At 38.9% G+C, this 26,505-nt stretch overlaps 1 protein-coding gene across 5 annotated transcripts in view; it reads right to left on the bottom strand.

Annotated features, from left to right (window-relative positions):
• NFKB1 (nuclear factor kappa B subunit 1) overlaps nucleotides 1–26,505 on the bottom strand; it is a 57,568-nt gene that overhangs the window by 8,989 nt on the left and 22,074 nt on the right. For 4 of the 5 annotated variants that reach the window (XM_015623982.3, XM_015623984.3, XM_015623981.2 and 1 more), the window contains exons 5-16: nucleotides 26,349–26,447; nucleotides 19,217–19,365; nucleotides 17,521–17,684; nucleotides 16,572–16,730; nucleotides 14,888–14,992; nucleotides 12,953–13,044; nucleotides 12,216–12,354; nucleotides 9,719–9,841; nucleotides 8,705–8,794; nucleotides 7,626–7,823; nucleotides 4,357–4,498; nucleotides 1,099–1,213 (exon numbers count right to left, since the gene is read on the bottom strand). In XM_015623982.3, the coding sequence (XP_015479468.1) occupies nucleotides 1,099–1,213; nucleotides 4,357–4,498; nucleotides 7,626–7,823; nucleotides 8,705–8,794; nucleotides 9,719–9,841; nucleotides 12,216–12,354; nucleotides 12,953–13,044; nucleotides 14,888–14,992; nucleotides 16,572–16,730; nucleotides 17,521–17,684; nucleotides 19,217–19,365; nucleotides 26,349–26,447 (1,575 nt within the window). The remainder of the gene's footprint in view (nucleotides 1–1,098; nucleotides 1,214–4,356; nucleotides 4,499–7,625; nucleotides 7,824–8,704; nucleotides 8,795–9,718; nucleotides 9,842–12,215; nucleotides 12,355–12,952; nucleotides 13,045–14,887; nucleotides 14,993–16,571; nucleotides 16,731–17,520; nucleotides 17,685–19,216; nucleotides 19,366–26,348; nucleotides 26,448–26,505) is intronic. The other variant, XM_015623980.2, reaches the window with a different exon arrangement.

Here is a 26,505-nt window from a genome sequence, read left to right as displayed (position 1 = left end):
ACAGTAATCTTGTATTTGTCAATAGATCTGTGAACACATTTGCAATTAATTACTGCATCTATAAGGTACATGTCAGCTTTCAGAATATGCATAGAGAAGGAAAATTCTAGCCCAAGCCTACATTCTCTTCCATCAATGGCTTAAGGTTTAAGTTGAAGGTAGGAAGAGCTGTAGAGGTTCTGGTAGCCAGGGATTTATTTCCTGTGTAGAGCCCAGCTCTGCATCTTGTTTCTGTTAAACACAGGGAAGAGAATTCAATTCAGAATCTTCTTACTTTTGGCAGCTTCCACATTTCAAACTTGCTTTATAAGAACATAGAAATGTGAAGGAAAACAAAAGTCAAAATATACTTTCTGGGACTACCTGTATGGAATTAAAACCTGCCTTTACTGTTCACAGCAAAACAAATGACACAAGTGTCAGAGTGCTGCTCAATGGCATGCACAATCTCTTTAAAGTAGGTTCTTTTCCATGCAGGTTCCCACAGCTCTTTTTAAAACTTGAGTTACAATACAAACAGGCCAGACTATAGTTGAGGAGACAGAATTGTACCTTCCAGTTCTTTTCCTCCTAGGTAAAAGACAAGGGGATGAGCTTTTCTCAGTTACTGAAGAAATGAAAGGGAAATCTTGCTGCTCACGTGATATGCACAAATACAACGTGGGCTGTAGGAAGGGCATAGGTTATTATGGCTTCCACATGTGCCTACAGATATGTGCCTACAAATAACTGATGATGCAGGAACTGACTCATGATCCCAAGTTAACCAGTGTCAGAAAGGTCAGAGGAGCCTGGAGCTGGCACACTGTAATCCATACCTCTTAGTAACAGAGAAGCCAAATACCAAAGCCATGAACTGCAGAGTTTACTCTTTTTGGCCTATTCCAGTTAACCCTTGGAGACACTTCTGTTACCATCCAGGAGAGGTATGTACTAAACCAATGAAAACATGCTTTCTTTCCTCCAAAACCCTCCAATATATCCTTGTTTCTAAACTTGCTTCCATCAGTCTGATCTCTTCCCACAGACAGCAAGTTGTGCAATTTCTTTTTTATGGGCTGAACAATCAGCAACACTTACACCCCCACAACTGCTCACCTGATAGAGGTCATTTCTCATGTTAATGATATCATTGTAATTCAAATTGGGCATCACTTCCAAGAGGTCTTTCACCAGCTCAGTATGAAGGTGGATAATTGCTAAATGAAGGACACTGAAACAAACAAAAACCAGATTAACAAATTCACACTGTTTTCAAATTTATTACAAAAGTTTCAAGGCTTTGCTGTCGTTCTGACTGCATTCTGATATAAACACTTGGCTATTAGAGGTAATGATTCCAGCACTAAGTACCAACATCTAAAATGAATCCAATCACTAAAAAAAGCAGGTCAGAAGGTAACTGTTTAAACCTTCAATCACAAAAGCAAACTCAGGATGGCTTCTGTTGGCCCTCAGCATTACTTTACTACTAGGCTAATATACAAAATGTCTGTCACAAAACAATTGTTTCAGAAATCCTCAGATTCTCTGGTTTGCTGTTTTCTCATATTTTGAATTATGCAGCAGATAAACACTTCTTACTGTGAAAACCTTCCTGCAGAATTTCCACAAGCCTCTCTGCTACCAAAGCAGATTTTCCCTTGGGGGTTTCCCCAGATCTGTGGGTTTTTCTTTATTTCGTTTTCAAACAGAAAAATGACTAAGGACTCAGGCCCAGTGACTAACAACCACAGGATCTGCAGCAGTGCCTGGAGGCACCATGCCAAAAAAGCACTTGTTTTGAGACATGAGTGACTGCATAGCAATACACTTCTACTGGGTCTAATGGCCCTTCCTGTGCTCTTCTCCAGAGGCAGGTCCCTCACCACCAGCCTGAGTGGCTGGATATGCAACATGGCACCAGGAAAACCAGGTTGTGAATTCCATCATCCCTGTCCCACAGGGCTCCATTTGCCTTGCTACCTTAGGCCTTCATTTGAAAATCATGCCCTTTGTGTTGAAACATATCCTCATATCCTGCCAAGTGCTTTGTTGGCAGATGCTGGCCAACTTCTAGATTCATCTCTTTAGCAAGTTGCTGCTGACACAAAATATTGTCACAGGACATGTGGTCTGTCTGTTATACCACTCCAGAAATACCTGAACGGTCTCAGATTTGCCCTTTTGACAGAAAAATAAAAAGAAATTCCATGCCATTCAGGGCAAGGAATCATCCTGAAATTGAGACGGAGAGCAGTCAAAACTAGAAGATATTTTAAAAAAGAGAAAAAGAATTTACAAACCAAACTCATCCTTAAAGGGTGTTTTTTATTGATTCTTTGTACTGCCCCTGCCACATGGCACCTTCCCTCCTTCAGCTCCCCTGTGCTGTGCAAACAGTCCCACCATTACTGCAAAAGTGCTGTTCCTCTGCTCTGATAGATGCTTTTTATTATTCTCTGTATCATGCTAACATTTTATTTCCAAATCTCACTACAGAAACACATTTGTTCTTCTACTGCTTTTAGTTCTCGTTTCAGCAGCAACTAGTTTAATTTTACCTTTCCATTAGATGTGATGCTGCTGACTAGACCACAAAAGGTTACTTCCATTTCTTAAACATTCCTACATGAAAAAATGCATTTGAGCACCACTGTAAAGCCATCAGATATCTACAGAGTAGTGCTACTGGTATAAATACAGTCACAGCCAACTCAGTAACAACTGAGTGTCCACTGTAAATATGCAGTAATCACAGGTTGCTGGGTTCTGTCTCAAAGCCCTAAATTGTTTACAGCAAAGGTTTTTGAAAGGCTTAAGCAAAAACTTCCTAGTTGCCATATAATTTTAATAATTAAAGTGAAAATCAGGGCAATTTATTATTTAATTTTGACCTTTTTCTTCTCAAGAGACCTGGAAGACAATCACCAAAGCTTTGCTTTGTTAAAAGATTGTGAAGTAATACAGATGTATAATATGCTCACAATAAATCCATCTCAGGAGAAAGGCAGCGTGAACTTAAGAAATACCTACTTCCAGGTATTTCTTGATCCAGCAAGAAAACAACTATTTATCATCATTCTAAGAAGTATCTTAACTTAGTGAAAATGCCCTGCATGTCCAAATCTGAGGAGCACCTTCTTGATATTTAAATGCAGATCCCACTTGGTCAATATTGCTCTAACAACCCCCCTTTCTCTTTTTTTAACACAAAAGCTGTACTGTCCATAGCACTTGCAGATTTTGTTGCTAGCTCCCACCTTGTTCAGATTCCTGCTTATCTCAAAGCAGACATTAGGTTTCCAGTTGGAAAGCAAAGTTAGTAAAGTAGCTCTCTCTGATGATGCAATTCTAGAATCTGTGATTCTGTAATCTGAGGCCTATTTTCACTGAAAATGGAGTGAAAGTAGTAACCTCTCTCAGAGTAATTGAACAGTGGGATACAGGTCTCGGTCACTTGAAATTTTCCTTCTAGCTGGGCGCCTTGAGACTTATCTGGCTTCTACTGTTCAAAACACTACAGTTGAAGGAAATGTAGGTGATTGCACAGGGCCTGCCAGCTAAAAAGTGAGGATGTGATAGTGTCACTTATTCAAGAGATTATCTTTGCATTTGTTCAGAGCCCCTTCTGCTGAATTTAATTTTACATAACTACTGATCATTAGTTCCTCACAGTACTTCACTCCAAGTTCCACAGAAACTGCATGGCTGCAGAGGAACAAAGTGGATTTCCACTCCAGCTCACATTATTGGAGGACTGGTATGCAAATACTAGCAGCCAAGTCTGCCGCAAACATCAGTGCAATTCCTTGGAAGACAACAGTACAGTATAGACGTAAGCAAGAGCAAAATAGTGTCCTCTGGAAAGAGTCTGGTGTCAGTGGCAGAAATGCGGTATGGACCCTCCAGCTATTGTTTCTACATCTCCTGGTGAACCTCTTACTTGGAGCATCCTGTGAAGACTTAAGGATTTGCATGGAATAAAACGCAGGGCACCCACCTTCAGCAGCAAGCTGAGAATCCCCATACACCGTTTATCATGATGCAAGCACAGCAATTCACACTCGGTCAAGATTTTAAATAAAAAAGGGCAAAGAAACTCAAACTCACAACATGCTCATTATACCCTCAATGACCAGACTACTTTCTGACAGGTACTGTGAATTTTATGGTGTACATGACTTCTTTGCAAATGAAACAAAAGTATCTAAATCACAGCTGTACCAGAGAGCAGAAAGAAGAGCTATATTTATTTGATTAGAGCAGTGGTACCATCAGTGATTAGCACCCATGAGGGACAGAACAAATTGACTACACCATTCTGCCTTCACACCCATCAGTTTCAACCCAGCAAGTGCAGTGTGGTCAACTCACTTGTCCCCATTATCATCCTGGACAGCGGTGAGATGGCGCTGAGGTGCCAACAGCATCTTCACATCTCCGGTTACGGCATAATCAAAGAGAGCGTTGCAGTGGCGCCTGGCAAGCTGCATGGCCTTCTCCAGGAACAGAGCATCTGCAACACAAAGTTTCCTTTTCATCAGCTTGATTGTTTTCCCTGGAACACCACCTACTTTTGACAGGCATTTGTGCTGTCACAGAAGAACAAAGTGCAGACCACCAAACATTAATCACTGCTTCACTGAGATGGTTGCTAATTACTTCTGAGAGGTAAGGACAGAGGAAACAAATGCCTGGGAAGCAAAACTAGGGGCATGCTGAGCATTCAGGCAGCAGGAACCCTGAGAACAGTCAAATCTGGAAGCTCCCTCTGGTTTGACTGGTACTGAATTAACAGCACAGATGTGCAGTTGTGTGTAATGAGACAAAAGGAGCAGAACTTGGACCTGGAACTTGCAGGTCCGAGTAGTTTTGCCTTGAGGAAGCTGAGGCACAGGAAACCTAAGGGACCCATCAAATATTGCAGAGAAGCTCAGAGAAAAACTGTGGAATAAATGCAGGGCTTTACACTCCTCTGACTCAAATCATGCAGTCTAGCCTGCTTTACAGCAGCAGCACAGTCTGTCCTGTTTAAAACATTTCACTTTTTACAATGTTTAGTATTTATATCCTTAGATACAAATAGATTCAGAATAGATTTTAGAATTATAAAAATGGACAGCCACTGGGATTTCAAAAAGCAGAAGTTGTCGTGGTGGGGAGGCAAAAAGGGAGAAAGAGGAGAAAAGAAACTCATTTGTGGAAAAGAGTAACTCTAGCTGCTTTGTCAATAGCAGTGGTTCTGTATCAGCAAGAACCTAGTGAAAATGAAACAGATGAGCTCTGAAACTACAGGGTCATTCTGTGAAACAGTATCAGCTGAAACCAGCTTGTATTTTGAACAATTTCATGTTTCTATAAAACCTCGTAAGGTTGGGAATTACAAAGTGCAAACAAGTACAGCAGACTGTGTCATTTAAAGCACACATGGGGAGACAATAGCCAGGATTTCCAGCTACACAAAACCAGGCATTTAGACAGGGTCAGAAGTGTATCCCTGATCAACACGAACACGTCATTGCTGTAAGGCAAAGACTCAATCAGCTATCCATTGTTCTGGCCAGTACATCCCTGTGGCTGCTCTACTGTGTGCCTGGAATTATATTTGCTATTTGCCTCTTAACACTAAATGTGTTATATTCAGAGTAAAGGGTGTTAAGCAATTCAGTCTTTTCTTGTTATACACATTTCCAAAGATAGAGAACTAGATATTGAAACTCCTGGTTTTCCATATCAAATACATGGGAAAGATGCCCTTCAAAGTATTACATGCATATTTAAGGCTAATACCTAAATGATCTAGCTTGCAGTAGCTACCTTATAGAGCCAGTTTGTTTGCACCAGTTCTTTGTATAATCAGGAGTTAGAAATTGCCTCCTTTCATACCATTACAACAGGAAAAAAAAGTCAACTTCCTGCCTACAATATTAATTGCTTGGAAAACAGGTAAGCAATTCAGACATGAATTGTTTACCTCCTTCATGACAGCTAAATGGACATTATTATTTCTTCATATCAGCACAAGATTTTGTTCTCTGAACCAGTCATGGGATTGAGCACAATTGGAAAGGCAAACAGCAGGTTGCTTCAGCTTTTCTCAAGAGCACCATCCATTTTCAGATCAAAGAAGCTACACCTTGAAGGTGTTTACAACTACAGCCCATTTCCTGTGCCACTTTGGATTCCCAAGTCACAGCTTCTAATACTGTTAATAGCAAGTGTCAGACAGGGCTGACACACACAAGGTAATGTGCTCTCTCCCTGATCCAGGGAATAACAAAAGTGGTCTAGATCATGTTGCACTTGGTAAAAACCAGAACCAAGAAATTCCTTTGTGCTCAATTCCTACCACTACCATGTCTCTCTAGTCCAAGTACTGTTGTTTTTGTTTTTTTTTTATATTATGCTAAGCATGATTACTCAAATCCTTGAAAAAGTGTCCAGCAACTGTTTTTAAAAAAAAACCAATCCAGGAAATGCACATCTTGCTGTCTGGGAAATTTTGGGTGATTCGTAGTCTTTATATATTCTAGAACTCTGCTGATAAACCAGTTCTGCTGACTACTCTTGCATTCCTCCTCCTTTTGTTTTTTTGCCTGAAATAAGAAGACAAAACCCCTTGCAACAGTACTAAAAGGTAAGATAAAAAAGCAGTTCTTTATTAGAAGCTTCGAGGTGTGTCCATAGTTACAGACTATGGGCACACCCAGTGACAGGTTTCTACAGTTTTTGTAAATGTAATAAATTATTCTATCTAACAAACATTGTCCAATTAGGAGAGCAGTTGGTTAGGTAATATTTCCCCCAGGTACTGCCCCACTGGAGGTGGTCCAAGGCTTCTTTGCCCCACTTCTTGTTACATCTTCAATTCTGATTGGAAAATAAAATGTTATTCTTGTAGGTCCTCTACTTGAAAATAAGACTAAAGAGTATTTCAGGAGTGTGATAGCAGGTTAGCTTATTACTCTAAAATCTAAGAGAAAGGGTAGAAAAAATACCAGGAACTATATAACCACATATTAATGATCTACAAAGCTACAAATATATGAAAAATACATAAAAAGCACAAATTTCTAGGCATTAGTTTGGTGTGTAACACTTTGCTACTGCAGTTATTTTACTGTGTGTTTGCCAAATGGAAACAGGTACCTTTACATTTTAAATTCAAACTTTTAATGCTACTTTGTATGCAATTCAGCTGAGTTGCAGGGAAGACCTGCTGCATGTCATATCAACATCCATTAACTCATCCATTAAAGTCTCTCAAATGTAAAAAAAAAAGGCCAAGTGAACTGCTGAGCTATATTCCCTGTGCCTTCACTGCTTGCAGTGTTCCTTCCTCACACCGGTTTATTCAAAGGCAGTGTTAAACATGCCCAGCAGGCAAAGCTGTCTTATCTCCTTGCATGACAAGCAGGAGCTCAAGTGTCCAGTGGCAGTACAAAGGTGGAAGGTTATCTACAGAACTAGGTGTGAGGAGGGCCCTTAGCTCTTGGGGAATGGAATCCCTCCTCTTTCCTCCAGAAGGCATTACCATGTTGTGAAAACAGCAAGCAGACATTTTTGGAGTTTCCAAACCTTTAATGTTTGCTCTGCAGTACTGCAATTTGATTTACCCTAAATACATTCACTTGCTCACTTACCCTGCCACCTGCAATCTGCTTCCCTTACTTCAGTTTTACAGGAAAAAACAGAATCCTCCTTTTTCTCATTAGCAGCAGACACTGTGCACTCAGTCCTCTCCAGGGTTTCCACCTTCACATCACCTTTCATGTCCCATTCGTCACTTTGTTTATCACAGCTCTTTCTGTCTTGTCCAGCTGTGCAGTTTGATAGAGCTTCTAACAAAGAGAAGAATCATTAATGTCCAGTACTGTTGCTTTTTTTAATACAAATGATAAACTTAACTAGACAAAACCAAACGCTGAAAAATGAATACAAAAATTTACTTCCCTGTAAAAGTTATCACTAAACTCATGAATTGTAATATTCCAGATGCTAACACACATGGACAGACACAGTGATGTGACTTGCTCTAAAGTGATGTTAAGTTTTTGACAGCCTCTATTTTAGAAATAAACTTTTATATATAACAACAGATTTACCTCTTTTTTCATGTACCAGAATGTAAGTCTGACGTACTCACACAAAATCTAGCAGAGTTACTCAGACACATTTTTTTTTCCTAACAGCAGAGATTCATCCCTGAGACTCTGGAAATATCTACAAAAGCTCTAAAAAATCAACACATACATCTGAAATTACTTTCCTATTTTAGGAAGCCAAGAGTGTCCTTATTATTAACTTAATATTTTCCATTGATTTCTCTGGGCTATGGGGTAGTACCAGACTGTGGAAACAACAAAGGAAGATATATTTTCTGTGGTCCAGTCCTTGGGTCATCTGTAATCAGCACATTCAAGCAAGCAGGAGGGATGCTGCTTGAAACAATACACTAAATATAGGAGCACATGGAGGGGTTTTGGTGACTGCTTCTCAGGACTGCACAGTAAGAAGGAAGTACACTTAGAGAGGATAAAAGAGAAGCAGGGAAGTATAAGCTACACAAACCCTTCTGCTGCCAAAGGTTCAAGAAAAGGCCCTCTCCAGCATGCTGTGACCTGCCATCCAGTGACCTGCCTGACACTTTGGCTCATACTGTAGAAGAAAATACAGGTCAAACTCAATTCAACTGCTGGAAGAAAGACATTTATGGTGTTACCATGTTTCATGCCAGCATTGGACTTCGTTGTGCCAGGATGGAAATGCATCCCTCCAAAAGCAGAGTATCCATATGAAGGAAAACTGAACCCTAAAGAAAGGAAAAAGATTAATAATTAATAAATTACATCCTTAAACAATGAGAACACCATCTAGAAGAACACTGAACCTAATAAACTGAGTTTTTGTTTTCTGCATACCTTTGGCTTTATTCCATCCAATTAATTTTCCAGGCTAAAGGTGAGCTCTCCTCCACCCCTTCAAAAATCCAAAGAAATTCTAGCTGTTTGGCTAGTGACACTCTATCCCAACATTCATAACACCATGCAAATGTAGTATCGTTATATCTTTCCTCTAAAAATCAACTGAGACATCACAAGGTGCCTCTGTGCTTTTGAATCTTTGTGATTACAACACATTTGTATTCTGGTGTTATGCTATACATGTGCTGCCAGCAACACATGTAGCAATTTGAAAACTGCTGCTCTATTCCCTGCTCTAAAAAAAGGGCTGTGGTTCAGGTGACATTTGCTGACCTATAGGTTTTTAATGCTCCACTGCAAGAATCAAAGCAATGCTCTCATCATCCTGCATATCAGATATACTCTGACTTCAACAGAGCACAGCAGAAAATTTACTAAGGACTATCTCCAATTTTTTAACAGTTCTTTGCACTAACAAGATCAATTTTCCAAATTCCACTCATGGTCCAAGAAACAATTCAGAACCTGTTTAATTTCAGACACACAAAATGATAGTTAACTGAGCTGTCTCATGAATTTCAGTGCCTCCAAGGCCCTAGGAGGCAACAAAGCTTCCAAAGTGGGAAGGCAAATTGGATGATGAAGTGTTTAGAATGAGGAGATGCTTGATTGAATTGAGTAACAGTAGAATAAAGGCAACAGAATAAGCCTAGGAGACAAAATCCTCTTTACATTTTAAAACTCAGCATAAACATCCATCCTGCTCTCAAAGTAGAACCCTTTTACCCCTTTGCCCAGAACTGCTGCCTTACCAGAGCCAGCACCACCACCTGCCCCTCCATACATGCCACCACCTCCAGTGCCACTGCCTCCACCATAGCCATCAGAGAAGTTTGGCATGAGCTTCTGTCGTTTCCTTTGCACTTCTTCCTTATCTGGGATAGAAGGAACAGAGAGAATAGGGAGTCAATCTGCTGGTGGCCAGGCACAGCTCAGGGTTTACATACAGAAAGCGTCACTACAGTTACTAGTTCATAAGGGAAAATGCAGAATGTGGTAGAAGACAACTTTCCTCAAGCTCTAAATAGCAGAAAATCTTTGTATATATTGGAGCAGAGAATTCCTCTGAGAAACAAGGCAGTGCCAAGTCCCCAGTCAGACCAGCAGCATCACTTGGACCTGCTTGGCCTCTTCAACTGCATCACTGCCTTTGCTGAGAGTCAGGGGACACATGCAGAGATGTCTTGAGGGGCTCAGAGCTTCCTTCAGTAGTGTCTCATGTACTTAGAGCCCTGGAGATCAGTGGTCCCGAAATTCTTCAATGTCTAAGTTAAGTCATGAATTAGCAAAAGTGCTCCAAACCCCACATTTGTTGAAGAAAATTTGACTTTGGGGAATATAAATACAGGCTCTTCTTCCAAGCAAATCTACTTCAGAAATGGAGCCTTATCAGAGGATCACAAGGCACTTAGGAGTTCCAACAGTGAGAGTACCTGCAGTACCCTTTGAACTTTTGTTTAAGACATGGCAAGAAATGGTGAAAACCATGCTTGCTTGAAATGATTTATTTAAAATACCGTAACAGCCACTAGAACAAAGACAACTTTTTTCAGGCAGGGACATATTACTGTCAAACCATGCTGGGTAGCAGGAGGGAAAAAAAAAAAAGCCTAAATTTATTTTATAGTGTAACTACAAAATAAGACTTAGTCCTCCTGGAAAGCAAAATACAAAGATTTAAAAGGACTATCCCAATGATTAGGGAAAGTGAAATGTCATGACAAGAGCTACAAAAATAGGGATACAAACATTATGTGGGTTAAAATCCAGTAGAACTGTTTAGAAAAGAACAAAATATCATTTGTTTATTAAACCATCTACTAGTTCTCAACAGCCATAAGACAAAAAGAAATTTCATGCACAGGCACATCAGTCAGTGCATCAGATGAGACAGCTGAATACATGAGACAGTACACTGACAAAGCCACGTGCATTGTTTCCAGGTACACATGATGTGTAAGTATGTATGCATGCACACATCAGGCATACTCACACTGACGAGGAGAGAAAACTCTAGAGAGCAATCTAGTCAGAGAAACACAAAAAATCCATACATGTGTCTAAATTTGTGGGAACATTTGCAACAAGGGAAAAATATAGTTCCTAAATGGTAATTTTATGATGAGGTTGTATAGGGAATCTGAAAATGCACATGATGTTGAATGAATTTTACTTGATTAAGAGGCACATAAAAGAGGCTTGCTTCAAATCTGGCAACTTGGCTCTGCAGCTGAACACTTCCCTTAACACTTGTGCAAGAGGTTCCTGAAATCATTACCAAGAAGAAATCCTCTGGCAACTCTGGAAGCTTTTGTAAATTGATGCTTTCTGTTATTTTATTTCAACAGTTGTGAAGTAGACTCACTTGGACCACCATCTCCTCAGCTGTCCTGAGTCTCTCACCACTAATATACATTTATTTTAGAAACTTTGACAGGGAATTTATTTCAATACAGCTCTACCTTAGGCACAGAAAACATTCAAGATTAGAATTCACTAGTGTAACCTGCAGGCAGGTAAGCAGAAAGATAATCTTAATACAATTAAACACCAATTATGACTTGAGCCTCAAGGCATTTCCATATCATCAACATTATTGGTATTTAAACCATGACTGCCAATGCCATTCCCGTCAAACATTTCAAATGCAGGCTTCAAAGGGTATAGATCTGCTGATTAGACTTCTTTTCACTGATAATTTAGGAAGCAGGTTCAATACCAACTATTCTGCTAAGCAACTAAAATTTTAAACAAGAGACTGAAGCAGCACTTTCCCTGCTCTCACAAGAAATTTGGAAACATCAGTGACATTGGCATGCTCTTAAAAGGTAAGAACTGCAAATATAAACCTTTTCCACCAGGCACCAAACAGGTTTTGGTTTAGGGTTTCATCTGAAAGTACTAACAGTAAAATCTCTTCAGTTACTATTTGGCAGAAACTCAGAGGAAGAGTGCCATCTACTGTATGGATAGGCATGCATACATATAGGGAATCTGCAAGGAACAAGCCTCTCTCAGAAAACACACATGGATTTACTGCCTGCCAGTCCTACATCACCACCTACAAAACCCACTATAAACTACCACATTGCATATTGCCTTTGCCCAAAACAAGGAGGCAAATATATTTTCTAAATATAACAACTAAAACAAAAAATTCCTCACCCAACCAGTTCTATCTTATTAAAAACATTCCTAGGGACCCTACAGTTTCCACTCCCAATCTATAAAATGGGTTTAATGAGTTACCTTTGATTTCTGGATAGTAGAGAAAAGGCTTTGGTTCGCTTGTTTCTAGATCAGATTTCCTACGCAGTTGTACAAATACAGATGCTGGCTTTGTGATATTGACATCTCGGTACTTGGGTGTTTTGAACACAATAGCAAACTGTGAGGGAAACAAAGATAAGCATATCTATCACAGAGCATGGCTTTTGACAACTTGGCTATTACATATGAGCTATTTTGAAGGCATTGGTTTAGGGCTTGGGTTGCAAAAGTTCAGAGCAAAGGAAAGTTACAACAGTACATTTCCATTTTAGTTTTCAGTTTCATTTCAGAGGTTGACTCCTAAAGCCTTTTGGGAAAGACAGGAAAGACATGTGAAGTGCCACCACATCCCATATGTGACTGCACTGTTTGTCTCCTCATCCTTTTGCATCTCTTCTATGGGTTTCTCAGTGTGTTCACAAAAGCTCAGAGCTGTTTATATATCCTATCCCAGTTTACAGGGGGTGCATGTTAAAGCAATGGGGCCTTCTCCTAATTTCCTTGCACTGTATTCCTAGTTACTTAACAGATGTCTTTAAGGAACACTTAAGTTTTTATTATTATTAGGCAGCAACGAACCAAAGAGGAGGTCAGTACAGGATACAGATGCTTTTACATTATTTACAGACTATAATAAAATCCTAATTTACAGAAATGGGAGAATCATTAACAAATGATTCTGTTACTCTGTTTTGTTACTGTGCTCTGTTACTTACCTGTCTGTGTACATCCGTAGGAGAAAAATCTCCAAAGCCTTCCCACATCCCACCATTCTCATCCTCTTCATAGAAACGTATTTGAATATCATCTGCAAAGGATGAAATAAACACTCTGGGATGTTTGTGCATTTGTTTAACCTTTGGCTATGGTTATTTCAGATAAAAATCAACATGGTTACTTTTTGCCTGGATGTAAATACTACACAATACATCAATTACCTTTATCTGTTTTGTCAAAACAGCAGAAATAACTCATTTTCAACATCAAGTTTACATCAGCCTAATCCAAATGAGTTCACTGCAGTTGCTATTTACTGAGCTGTAAAAAGAGAACTAGGTTCACATCATCTTCCTAATTCTAGGGTTGTAAAACATTCCCGAGGAGCCTTATTTGGAACAAACATGTAAGGAGGGGAGAACTTGAAGCGTGAAATGTAGAAACCACCCTCTCTCCTCAAACAGTTTCAGTTCAAAAAACTGTAGCAAAACCTGAAGTGCCACAGTTCAAGTTCCGCTTGCTGCTGGCAGAGTGCCACGGTGGAGCTGCAGCTCAGAGACGTCCGGGGTGTGAGCCAGCAGCATGTCAGCAGGGATCCTTCACCCTCCAAATGGCACAGAAACACGGCATTTGGCTTCTGCTCCTCTAAACAAATTTTCTTTCATTCTCTTTGTATTTATTTATTTATATTTTTAGGAAAAGCATCCCACTAGTAAATTCTTCCACAGCACTCCCAGCGAGAAAAAGTAGAAAAAGCCGACTGATGCAGGACAGGCCTCTGTGGTAGACAGACTGCTTCCCCTGGCCCCCCACCTGCTAGTCTCAAGACTGTGAACCATCACTTCCAGTCCCGCTGTCCTGCATGCTCAAGTTCCTTCAGGCAGGAGGTTTCTGAAGGCAGTGAGGTCAGGGGAAACCCCAGTCTGGCTGAGGGGAAACCCCACCTCAGGGCTTCCACTGAGTCAGACATTTATTTATTTATTTTGTGCGTAAGAGTTATGTTTTATCTCAGTCCTCCTGATGGCAGAGCGTAGATGCACTATTAAAGGAAATTAGTTCTTTCAAAGTCCCAAAAAGCCCCCTTAGCTTTATCTCTTCCCTAAGTGGTCAAAGGGCATTTACAAGAAAGAGAGATGGAAAAGGACAGCCTCCACCAACAGAAAATGTCAGTGATTTTAACAACATGTGCAGAGACTGATTCCAAACAGATGAGAACAGGGCACCCACTCTACCATGTGATCTACACCAGGGTGTCCCAAGTACTTGTAGCTGAAAAATACGAAGGACTCCCATCACTCCCATCTTTTTTCTTTTTACTTAACCTACATATAACCAACCACAGTTAGCCATTATCTTCCAATAAAAAACCAAAAGTATCCTAATCCACACTGCTGAATTCTCACACATTCAAAGCCATGAACAGAGATTGAAAATGAACCTGTGAGAAGTATCTGTTTACACTGAATAACCTCTACCATAAGCACATACATAAAAACAAAGTTATTAGTAGCAGTGCTGAACACATTAAGCTCCCATCCATGGTTAACAGAGAATACTCATACTTACTCTCTACAATCAGGAAATTAATAATAAATCAGAAATTTTAGAATAATTCAGAGCAGGTGTTAGTTAATGGAGTCAAACATCACCCAGTACTCCCCACTCCCCAAAATTCCAGAAGAAGAAGGGTAGAAACTTGAAAAAAACAAAGATGATCACATGGTCTCTCTGGAGGCAAGAGAAGCTGAATTTGCCTTGCAATAGACTTTTGACTTATTAAATCTCTGGACTGCTGCTTTGACTTCCAGAAAGCCTGAGTGGTTACAAATCCTGCTACACTATCAGAGTGGGATAACACTAACAACAGCACAGCAGGCTTCATGTGTACTCCAGATGAACTCCCTGGTGTGCCTTACAATACTTGTGACTCTTACCTTTCTGAACCTTGTCACAGAGCAGGTAAATTTCTTCCCCTCCCGTCACGCACCCTGCTGTTCTGTCCATTCTTACAATTTTTAGGTTGGAGGCATTGGGAGCTTCTATTGAAAGGGAAGATGAAAAAAAAACTTACTTACTTTTGGTAACAGATTTAGGACTTACACCAAATCAAGAACAACACACAGAAATGCAATAGAAAGACAAGCTTCCAATACAACCTACCTGAATTTGTCTGTATTTTTTAAAACATAAGCAAATCAAGGGCTTTTCATACGAAAGACAATCATATCTTCTAATCACTGACTGAACTACAAAAGAAGGTCCCAGCCATTACTGCACTAGCAAGGTAACCCAGCAGCAAACTGCATCCAGCACCCTGTACTAGTACTCATTTTATGACAACAGGGCCATACAAAAGAATGTAATTTTTTCCTCCCTGCTTTCTGACAGAGTGACACTCTTGAGAGCTGTTTCCTATTTGTCTCTATCTTCAGTGCTTTGCTTTACAATGTGGCTTACTTGAAAGCATGACAGGTTTTGGCCAGTGTACTGGACAGTGATAAAAAAGCCCACCTCCACAGATCCTAGTAGAGACATCAATAGACAACTATTGGTCCTCAAGACAGAACTCTCATCTGGGAAGTGAAAGCAGCTGTGACAGGTAAGCTATGCCACCCCAAGTTATGTCTGTCCTGCGGAGGCTTGAATGGTGCCAATGAAGTATTCAAGAAAAACCCCAAACAAAACCCAAGAAAAATCTTCTGAAATTAGCAATGAAGAATTCACCTTGGGAGATCAGAAACTAGTAACTGGCAGAAACATGCATACAAAATGTCCCCTTTGTTTGTCTCTTTAGTTTAGGACAAAATTTTTGACCTCATTACATTTGCCAGCTAACAGCAAGGCACAGACTATAGTAGAACAGTTGCATTTAATACCTTTTGATCTAGACTTTGTCCTTAAAAAGCAATAATATAGACATGACTGGTGCACAAATGGAAAAAAAAAAGGTACTTTTTCTGAGTCATTACAGAATGACTATCAAGAACATGGGAATCCACAGCCTTGGGAAGGAAAATTCAGGCAGCAGAAAGGGTTCAAATAAGATGAGTCAGTATAATTTAAAAGTACAGGGGAAAACACAAAGCGAAAAAATTCTCTTAGAAAAAAGACACAGGAATGCTCTAAAAAATACTGACAGATCTAAAGGAAATGGATTGAGAACTCTGGTTGCCTTATCTTTTAAAATATGGATAAGCGGATGGTCTGCAAAACTGAGAGGTGTCAAATTCTCAACAAAGATAGAGGCAAAGTAAGTTTTTACCTCACACCTCGTGTAACAACGCTTTGTCACAGAAAGCAACTGAAAACTGTAAAATTCAAACCCTTCTTAGGGATATAACAAGATCTTACAAAATCCTTATAATAAAAGTGGCAGGATAAAACATGCTAACAGCAAAATAAAATCTTCCTCTGTGGCTTACATCCACCATCTATTAAAACCAGAATGATACAGTATGTACTTGGACAGACATGGGGCTAATCATCCATGGGCTACTTACTTGCTATTCATCAAATACCAGGCAGGCAGGACTAGATAAGTCTGTATCTACCTGTCATTTCTGTGTGTACAATAGCCTGCCCCTTATTAAAAAAGTAATTAAAGCCAAATATACTTACTGCTGTCATATATCGCATCTGATATCACGGGATCAAGTTTCCGTGTGAAGCTGCCGTTGCTGTCGGGAAGAAAGGCTGTGAACATGAGCCGCACCACGCTGAGATCCATTTCCTTGGTCTGCTGTATGGCTGCCTGGCGGATGATTTCTCTCTCCCGTTCTGGAATTGACAGACAGTGGAATTAACACAAAGGGTAGGACATCCTTAACAAAACAGAGAGAACAAACAAGCATCCAAAGGCCTGGATAGTGAGGAAATGTCTTCTGTTACATTTAGCATCCACTGGGTTTTCCCTTTCTAAGTGGAAAGCTGCTGTTCCCTTTCTAAGTGGAGCAGGTGTTCAAATTATACTGCGTTCATCTTGCAGCTTGTGCATCAGATCTTATTTAAGTTATATAATTAAAAGACAGACAGAAAATTATTATTTTCTGCTCTCAATTTATAAAGGTTGTGAAAAGGGTGAAGGCCACCCCTAAGGACACCAGAATTCCTGGTGTTAAGAGTGGTAAGAAGACAGCTGGCCCCTCTATACAGTATGTAAATGCAACACAGACCACAGGTTTCACAGCAATATGGGTGAAATGCAGCTGAATGAAACTGTGTTCTCAAAAGAAGGTTCCTAAGTTAATTAAGGATATCATGTCTTGCTGCAATAATGCAAAATTACTCTATTTAAGATCTTATTAAACAGCATAAGAGCAGTGGAATACAGGTGCAGAGGTTGGTACAGGCAGCTGTGGAAGGAAGTTTCTCCATTCTCATGTATGCATTGACAGCAGACTCCTTTCAGATTCCCTAAGCATGGTAACAATGCACCACCTCTTAAAAGCCCATAGACACGGCTGTTGTCCCTCATAAGGCCTTTTCCTAGCTAGGAATCTATGTTTTCAGAAGCTCAGCCTGTTTATAATAAAAGTCCCTTTAAAACCAGACCATCATTTCCACATACCAGTTAGCTGTCTGTCTCCACATCCTTCTGCCTGCAGATAGCCCAGTTCTGGATGCACCAGGAGTCCCGGGTTGTATCCCTTCTTGCAAGCATCTATCATGCGTGTTTCCAGAGTTTCAAACACTTTCTTCTTCGTGACATGAAGTATTCCAAGATTTGCAAATCTGCCAAATTTTGATTGGGAGAAGTAGTTTCTTAATGCTTTAGGCCAGACCTGCAGCAGGCAGCCTTCCTCTTACCAGAGGCAGCTACACAATCCAAGTCTACAGAAGGACTCTACAGGCTTACTTAGGCCCTGTTAGTGTTTGAGGGAGAATTTTCCACCAAGGAAAATTCAGTCAAGATCACAAAATGGGTAAAATGTGCACCATTATATGACAGCAATCGTATGGGTGCACTTTCATATGGCATAAGTAGTCATCTGTGAGGTTTCAGACTTCCACTGGGAAAGCAACTTACAAAACATTGGAAAATCTGTTAGTCACACTTTGTTTGCTGTGTGTTGGCAATGACATCAGTATGTCATTATGTATGTTTGTTAAGCAGAGCAACTGATCAGAGTCTGCTCCATCTGTTGAAAATGGTTTGGAGAGCGAGTTAAGAAGCTGAAAACAGTGCAGTATTTTCCAAATAAAATGTTTTAAGCAAGGTTCTGGTTATTCTGCAAGGCGCTTTGGGTGTCTTTTTGAATGAAAATTTCCATAATACAAGGTGTGCTTTTGTAAAAAGCTGCTGGCACATTTAAAAATCAATTAGATTTGTAAGTATGAAAACATGACAATAACTCAATTTTCATGTGGGTCAAGTGAGGACAGGAAAGCTGATTCTAAACATCTCATGAAAAACAAGACAGGTTAGAAAATGAGCCAAACTTTTCAAGATGAAAAGGAGTATTTGAAATAAAGCTATTTAAATTGATGTACGCGGTAAAGTCAGTGCACTGGGCTTGGACATCAAAAGTTACAGTTTAAAAAAAATCTCTCTCCCCCAACCTTCTCAGCTTTTTAAACTTCATCATCTTCACCAACAAAGACATTCTTGAGATCACAGAACTAAAACTCACAGCCAGCATGAAACCTGATCTAAGCTTCAAAACATGGTTGGGAGCTTCAGCTCCATTTACTGATATAAACAATTATTCTTTCAAATTAAACAAGAACAGGCCAACTACAATTTCACTACAACCTTTCTGCTTTAAATTTTAAAAGTTTGACTTATACAGTATTTTCATGTTTATACCTGTCCTGCATTAATTTCAAATTTACTAATCATATTTTCTTACTGCTTTTCATTCCATTTTATTTACAGGTTTCAGTAAAAATAAAATATTGACCAAAGAGACAACAAAATGGTAACACTAATTTTAGCCCTTTCTCTGATCAAAATTACTTTTACTTGCATTTTAAAGAATGGACTTACAATGGATTTACAATACAAATTTGGACTGCACACCAAGAGATTAAAACTGTACATATTCTAAATAAAAATTAGTTACTTAAATTTATTTAGCTTGCTTAAAGCAAATTCTACAAAGGTGAACAGAAACCAGTAAGTTTTCTATTTTTGATACAAAAGAGATCAGAGTGCAGAGACAAGTGCTCCACAGAGTTGCCTCTTAGGAGTATTTCTGTATTGCTTTTTATAGTTTTGATGCTTCCCCCACAGCTCAGGTTTCCAGAGGAGACCCCTGACTTACCCTACGACCATGTCCTTAGGTCCTGCGTTAACTGTGCACACTCCGTCTTCGCAGAATTTTCCCACCAAGCTGTGAGCGTGTAAGTGGACATATTTCCCATTAGTTACTAACTGGACAATTACTTTTGCAGGTCCAACATAATTGCAGATCTGTAAATAAATATAAAAAATGTTACTATTTTTAAAATGGAACAAGAAATGATGCCAGGTGAGTATTCTCTGTCAGTTAAATGTAATCAAGTTTACATAGGAGAAATGGGTCTGCATTTCTTCAAGAAATGCAAATGGCAAACTAACTGTAGCAGATCATCACTTTCTTTTGCAATTAAACCTGACATGCAAATGGCAGAAGTACCAAAAAAGCTAAAGGAAAGCCTCATCTGTTTCTTAAAACATGAATCTCAGTTTTACATTCTGTTCATTTAGTCCACATTGCTCTCCTTAAGTTTCATTCAGTATATTGAATTCACAATAAACACTGTTACCCATTAAGAAGCATAGAGAAAATGTACGTACTAAACTAAAAACTCTGCATTGTTTTGCCCAATCCAGAAAGACTTTAAAAATTATTTTTAAACATTATGATTGTTATAAAACATTTTGGCTACATTACAGTGACTCTTCAGGTAGAGATTTTACAGTGAATAAATTCTATATTAATAGGCATTTTGTTAGTTCAGTGTACTTCATCAACACATACTTCCCAGTCCAGTAAATACCTCCCTTAAGTGTACACATGGGTATGTGTAAAATTCCCACCTAAGATTTTACGGGACTAGAACTATGATAAACTGTGTGCTTTCTTTCATATACCCAATTCTGAAAGCCAACAAAGCCTTTTTTTCCTCTTGCCACAGTTTCTAACCACCATACATTTTTAACAGCTTTTAAATAAAAAACAATGCCTCAAAAACACATCTAAAATTACTAATAACATAACATACTGCTAAGTTATTTGCTTTACATATATTATTTAGAACTTTATTTTCTTTCCTCACTCCAAGGCAGCAATACTCCAAGGCAGTTATGGGTTATGCACCACTTTCAAATTAAGCTGAACATAAAATTACCCCACTTTTTAAAAAGCAAACATTACCTTCCCTTCCAATTCACTTAATTAACCCTTTTATCAATGTTGGGCTTTTCCCCCTCCTCCTCTAATTTTTCTTCTAATTTGCCTTGGGCCAAGTTCTTTGTATTACAGCAGCTTACAGATCTAATCAACCAAGGTATTAAAGGATCACGATAAACATTAAAGTGAGGAATCAGTGATGAACTGAATATTTAAGGTTATATTGTTGATAAAATGCTGATAGCGAGGGATTGCCTCGATTTCACCACATTACTGAGTCCTGCTAGCTTCCTTCACTCCAGTTAACCCCCTTCTTGAACCCATTCCATCACAGCTGAAACACTTTGCATATGTACAATGCGTGCCCTCCCTGCCTTCCTATTCACTGCTGAAAGCAAAAAAAATCCCAGCTATGAAAAAGTTGTTCCAGAAAAAGCAGGTGTGCAAAAGCCCTCTCCTGATAGTTAACTGCATAATACTGCATAATGTGTGTTTTACAAGTAGCATTTTCTAAAACACAAGACATAGGGTGCTCATGGTTCCCTCCTATTTCCACATTGAAATCTGGACCAAAACAGTATAGATATGCAGAATAATCACTGCTGGACTATTTCTGTCATTTACCAGCAGGGAGAAAATTCCTGTGTACCTTTCACTAAGTCATTTGAAAATAAAAACGACTACATTTGGTGCTACAGTATGTCACCATCACTGCTACAATTAACTTTTCAAAAAGGTAGCTTCAAAAAAATTATTTTCATTTTACCCCTCACTCAATAAGCTTTTCCTTACTACAAAATTCCCAGCATATCTGCAGTGCTATATTCACTATGAATAACATCAATGTTCTAGAATCACATCAGAAAAGTTCAAGACAATCCTTCATCAGCTGTAAAAACCACAGTGAAACTGGAGGCAGGACTGCTGCACATCAAGGACTTTCCAGCCCCTGAAAGCAGAACACAACTGCAGTGGTAACCAGATTTCAATCTACCCCTGTTACTCAGCTCAGCATGATCTTTGCAGTCTCTCTTTCTCAGGGGAAGAACAAAAGGACTTTTAAAATGTAATACCTTATGTAGGTCATAAGGCAAGAAAGGACTATTTTTGTCATCCAGGCTGATGTCCTATGCTGCAAAGGGGACAGAATGTCTCTGAACTGTCTTCTACCTTTATTTCTTATAGACTTGATTTCTTATAGACTTCCTACTTGATTTTGAGTCATTCAGGGTAACTTGGTACCTAGGAAAATAGAGGGGTTAAATATCCTTATGTACCATAAATTAAGTCTGAAGTAACTTTTCAGTGTTTTTGAATGATGCCACAATTTCAGAATAATTTTGAATTAATTCTGGCACTAAGGTATACAAGTAACTATCAGCTTTTCACAGGAACTTAGGAAAATCTGTCAAAAGCCTGAAAAGGTAGAAGACATGTTACAATGCTGAATAGGGATTATGGTTTTAACACACAAATAGACTCAGCATGAGGGAGAGATAGCATGTGGGTGCTGTATGGCTCAAAATCAGAGCTGTGATCCAAAAAATAGCAACTGAACTTCAAATTAAAGGTGAAGGTTAAAAAGAAAAGGAGTTCCTGGGCAGAGTATAGCTGTAACACTTGATTACATCCTGTACTGAAGCGGCACTCAACTGATCTGATAAAGTTAAAAGGCTTCAGGTTTACATTTATCTGCTCTTTCTGTTTGAGAAATTTTCCTGAAAGATTAAAAAGACCCCGTGAACTTGAAATTGAGTCAATTTCAAAACAAGAGTAGAAAGTTTTTTCAGTTATTTCATGTCCTGCAATCCAGATTCCAGCCAATTTTTATAGGTTCCAAAACTTTACAAAAACTTTATAAGAACATTTTCATACTTCAAAGATGTTTTTTCCAGTTACTCTTACTGAGCAAGAAATGAAACCAATTGGCCAACAAAAGAGCAAATGATGGAAAAGACCATGTCAAACCTACAACACCAGCATTACAAAAACACCTATTTTTCTTTCCAATCCCTTTGTTAGAGCAACTGCAGCCCCAGCCCTGCCTATCCTTTAGAGTGTGACTACTGCTGTCCTCAATACACATGAACAAGAAGTGTTCCAAAGATCAGGTATCACTGACTCTTTATAAACAGCCTGTTTTTACAAAGCAGTATCTCTTTTTCAGTTGGTAATTAAAGACAAAATATTTCTGGTGTGGTACAAACTGTGTAGGCAACTGAATACTTACTTAGTAGTCTTAAGAAAATTAAGTAATTTAAACCAATGGGAGCTGAAGATCTGATCCTCTGACTGTGGGGTCACTCTAATGACAAAAATATGGAGCTAGGTGCTTTGCTTTACAAGCCTCACTAAAGAGATTCAGTGCCTCCTATTCAGCCAAATCAGCCTTACCAGTAAAAAGCTCAGATCTCACTGAATTTAGTTTGGGCTGAATTTGATTCAATACAGATTTTTAAGAGGGATAAAGATTTATACCAAAAAGTCTGCTTAATACTTGTCTCATGTTATTCCTTAATTCAGCTGTTAGGTGATTTTTTAACTTTTAATTCCTATGGGGGGACATGGGGGAAAGCAAATAAATATGTTCCTTTTGTCACCAAGGCTTATCAGCAAAGTAACTTGACTAATTTTCCAGAAATTCTCCTCCTGAACTCAAAGTAAACATGCTGAAATCCTTGATTTCAAGAACTCTTATCCCCAAACCAAGGTACAACTTGGGACAGCCCCAGGACACAACTGGCTGGGCAGTTCTGTCGCTGTGCCTGGGCTCAGGGCTAACTGGTGTGCTGCTTCAATCAACAAACCAAAGTGTTCCATGCTCAAACTCTTGTGCAAAGAGATGGTGCTCCTTAGCTCAGGCACACCTCTGAACTCCAGGCTGGAGCTCATTTACATCCAGCTCACAAAGAACACTGAACTAGAGATTGCAGCCACCCACATAGATTTGCCCCCAAGGAAATGAAAATTCAGGACATTTCCTTCACTCCACTGTTTTCAGCGAGTTCTTGTCACACCTAAAACTGGATCAAGCACTTCAGCGTAAAACAGATCTGCCCACACTAACAGATCAGGACACACAAACGTGTAAAGCCAGTGAAAATTTTCTGCACGAGCTTTTTCACAGTTTTTCAAATTCAGAATTTCAAATTATAAATAAAAAAAATTAGATAGTTAAATATGCTGGTGATTGATACAGACTTTGCTGTTTTATCCTTTCTTTTTATACTATTGATTGCTTTTTCCCCTGGACAAAAAAGTAATGATGTATAAGCAGTTTTGATTTGAATTGTTCTAGACAGTAAAATCTTTCAGCGTTGTGTTACTTACACTAAGTGGATGAAAATGAAATTTAAATGAAGAATTTTAGGTTGCAATCATGAAACATAACTTCATTGTAACATTTATTACCTACAACTTCTCTGCTCTCTATAATGACATGCAAAGTTATGTAGAATCCTTTGAATATGCAAGATGTTTTCTACATATTAGGATTAGCAAAGACAGGGCTAAACAAAGGAACATAATTCCACACATCATTAAGATAAATTAATCCCATTTTTGATATTATAGAAAAATATACACTGTGCTCTAGACTCCATTAGTCAGGACTGTTCTGTTAAAGAAGAGGTTTTACATCAATTCCACCTTGCTGGCCAGTGCAGATTTGTTTCAAGTGTAACAACTGGCATTGCAGAACTGCTACAATAACTCCTGACCTACACCATCTACTAATATACTATACAAGAAGAGGTTAAACATGTAATTAAACACCAAAACATTTTACTTCGAGACATAGCAATGTCTTCAACACTCCAGCCTTTATGTGAGAGATATGCCTTGAAGTGTTTCAGCTAAATTAGAAATTAGTGAAAGTACAGGGAGGAAAAAAAAGAAGGTTAAAATGGAATAGTCCACATTATGCAAGAGGTCACACCCCATAAATGTGTTTTCTTTTGGCCTCCAATATGTAATCCTATGGAAACAGAATAGGGAGACTGCAATGGTTTTTTTGTGCACTGAGGATGTCTATTTTTCAGGGCATCCCATCGTAGCTACTAGTAAATTTTGAGACAGTTGGCCAAGCCTAAAGCAGATCCCAATGTGAGCTGCAGTGACCACACCATGGCCAAGAGTTTTAAGATCTGTCACAAAACTTCCTTTTTTTTCAGTAGAGCCAAAGCTCATGCTACTGTCCTTTCACTACACTGTGATAACTAATGTAGGTTTTATAGTGAAAACAGTCACAAGAGTAGAAAAAAAATCCACCAAAAATCAAAACAAAACAGAAAAAAAAAGCCCCCAACACAACAAAAAATTGCAGTTTTCAATTGTGCTCCCCTCAGTTATGACAAAGCTGAGCACATTCTGACAAAACACAGAAGACTTACAGGAAAAGGTGTGAAACACTTCTCTCTTTACTGGCACCACTTGAATCAAGAACAGGCACTAACAAGCAATGGCCTTGAGGAATTTACTTGTATTCCCTTGCCAGCCTCTCCCAGCAGGTGCTGCCATGTGGGGATTTGTACTAGGAAAGAAAGCCCAGATGCACACAGTAGGATGGCAGGGAATGGAAGAGGTGTGTGAGTGTGTGTATGTAAGCTCTAGATGAAATTAAAAAGTGATGATCAATGAAATTAGAAGGTTTAATGAAAAGCCAAAGATCATTCTGCTTTCTAGTTTACCCAAGGAGAAATTCCATTTCCTGTATAACTCCTTGTCATGCTATTGTGTGACCTACTACACCTTTATTAAGTATCATTTGTGTTATCATCATTACAGATTGAATTGGAATCCAAAGATCTGGCTCAACTGAAGTGAATTATTTTATATCTGAACATACCAGTGAAATTTCATTCATTGGTTCATCATTACTGTCAAAATAGGAAACAGAAAAGCAAGGAGATTATTTGCCTGGCTAGAAAGTTTTTCTAAGATTTTTGCAAGGCTATATGAAATCAGCTTTCCCAGTGGCTTCTCAATTCACAAAGCTGACAGCCTAGGCTACCTCAGTCAGTGCTGATTATTTTCCATTATGTTATGCTTTTACTTATTCATTAGGAGATGTAACTGTTCCAAACTCTAGCCTTTACCAAGATGAACTACACACAGACTGAGGAGAACGACCAGGAGTGGCACCCACCAAGGCAGAGGTTTATTGCTTGCCACTTTTCCCTCCCCTTCTTTCCCCATAAAGGAGTAAGAGAGCACCAGAATTAGAATACATTAAGAAGTAGAATACATTAACCCTGTTCCTCATGAGAATTTGCAGTGCAACAGTTCAAAGATGTAATGCAATAACAAGACCAAGGCTTGCATTTAAGTTAAAAAGAATACTGAAAAGACACAGAGTAGCTTTTCCAGACTCCACAGGTAAAAAAAAAAAGCTGCAAGAACCATAGGCAAAGACAGCTCTCCAATCCCAGAATGATTAATCCTTTTTCTAATCTGCATACCGTGCCTCTATAGAACATTTCTTTGATTACCATATTTGAAATTTTTTCCAGGGGGGAAAAAAAAACCCACAAAAAAAGTTCAGTGAACACCTGAACATAACACTGTTCCTATTAAAATGAGAAGTTCTACATTGACTTTAAAAGAATTATTTTCCTAGGAATGGAGTACCCTAGAGATATTGAATAAAGAGTAATATGAACAGCAAACAAAGGAAAACTTGGTAAATGGGATCCTAGAGTGAAGTGGAATAACTAAGCAGACTCATGCTTTGCAATGGAAATGGAGCAACTGAGCAGTTCAAACCTCACTAAAAGTGTACCTTAAGGAAGAGCTCCATTAGTCTGCACAATGGCAGTGAGGTAGGAGGTACAGATAAGTTACTGCTCAGCTGCTGGCAGATAAAAAAGGTGACAAAACAAACCCATGTATCTTAGGACACTTTATTTTCAAAATCAATTTGAACATTGGGATTGAAATGTAGCCTGTCCTGAGCAACTTCATACAAATTCATGTTGCTATGCAGTAAGCTGCTATTCACATACATATGATGACACTTGCATTGACTTCATAAAATTAATGCTTTATTAAGTGAAGTCCTTACTTTGACCTGAGGGTATGACTTTTTGTTCTTTTCACTAGAAGCACCAGGAAGTCCACCATGCGAAGGCCCTTCACATACGTATCGGAAACGAAATCCCCTCTGTAGAATAAAGGAAAAGAAACTTGAAAGCTGTACAGAAACAAAACTAAAAGAGAAA

Source organism: Parus major, chromosome 4, assembly GCF_001522545.3.
Source record: "Parus major isolate Abel chromosome 4, Parus_major1.1, whole genome shotgun sequence".
NCBI lineage: Eukaryota > Metazoa > Chordata > Aves > Passeriformes > Paridae > Parus > Parus major.
The sequence above is the reverse complement of the archived record's forward strand: the minus strand, read 5'-3'. Positions and strand labels throughout refer to the sequence as shown.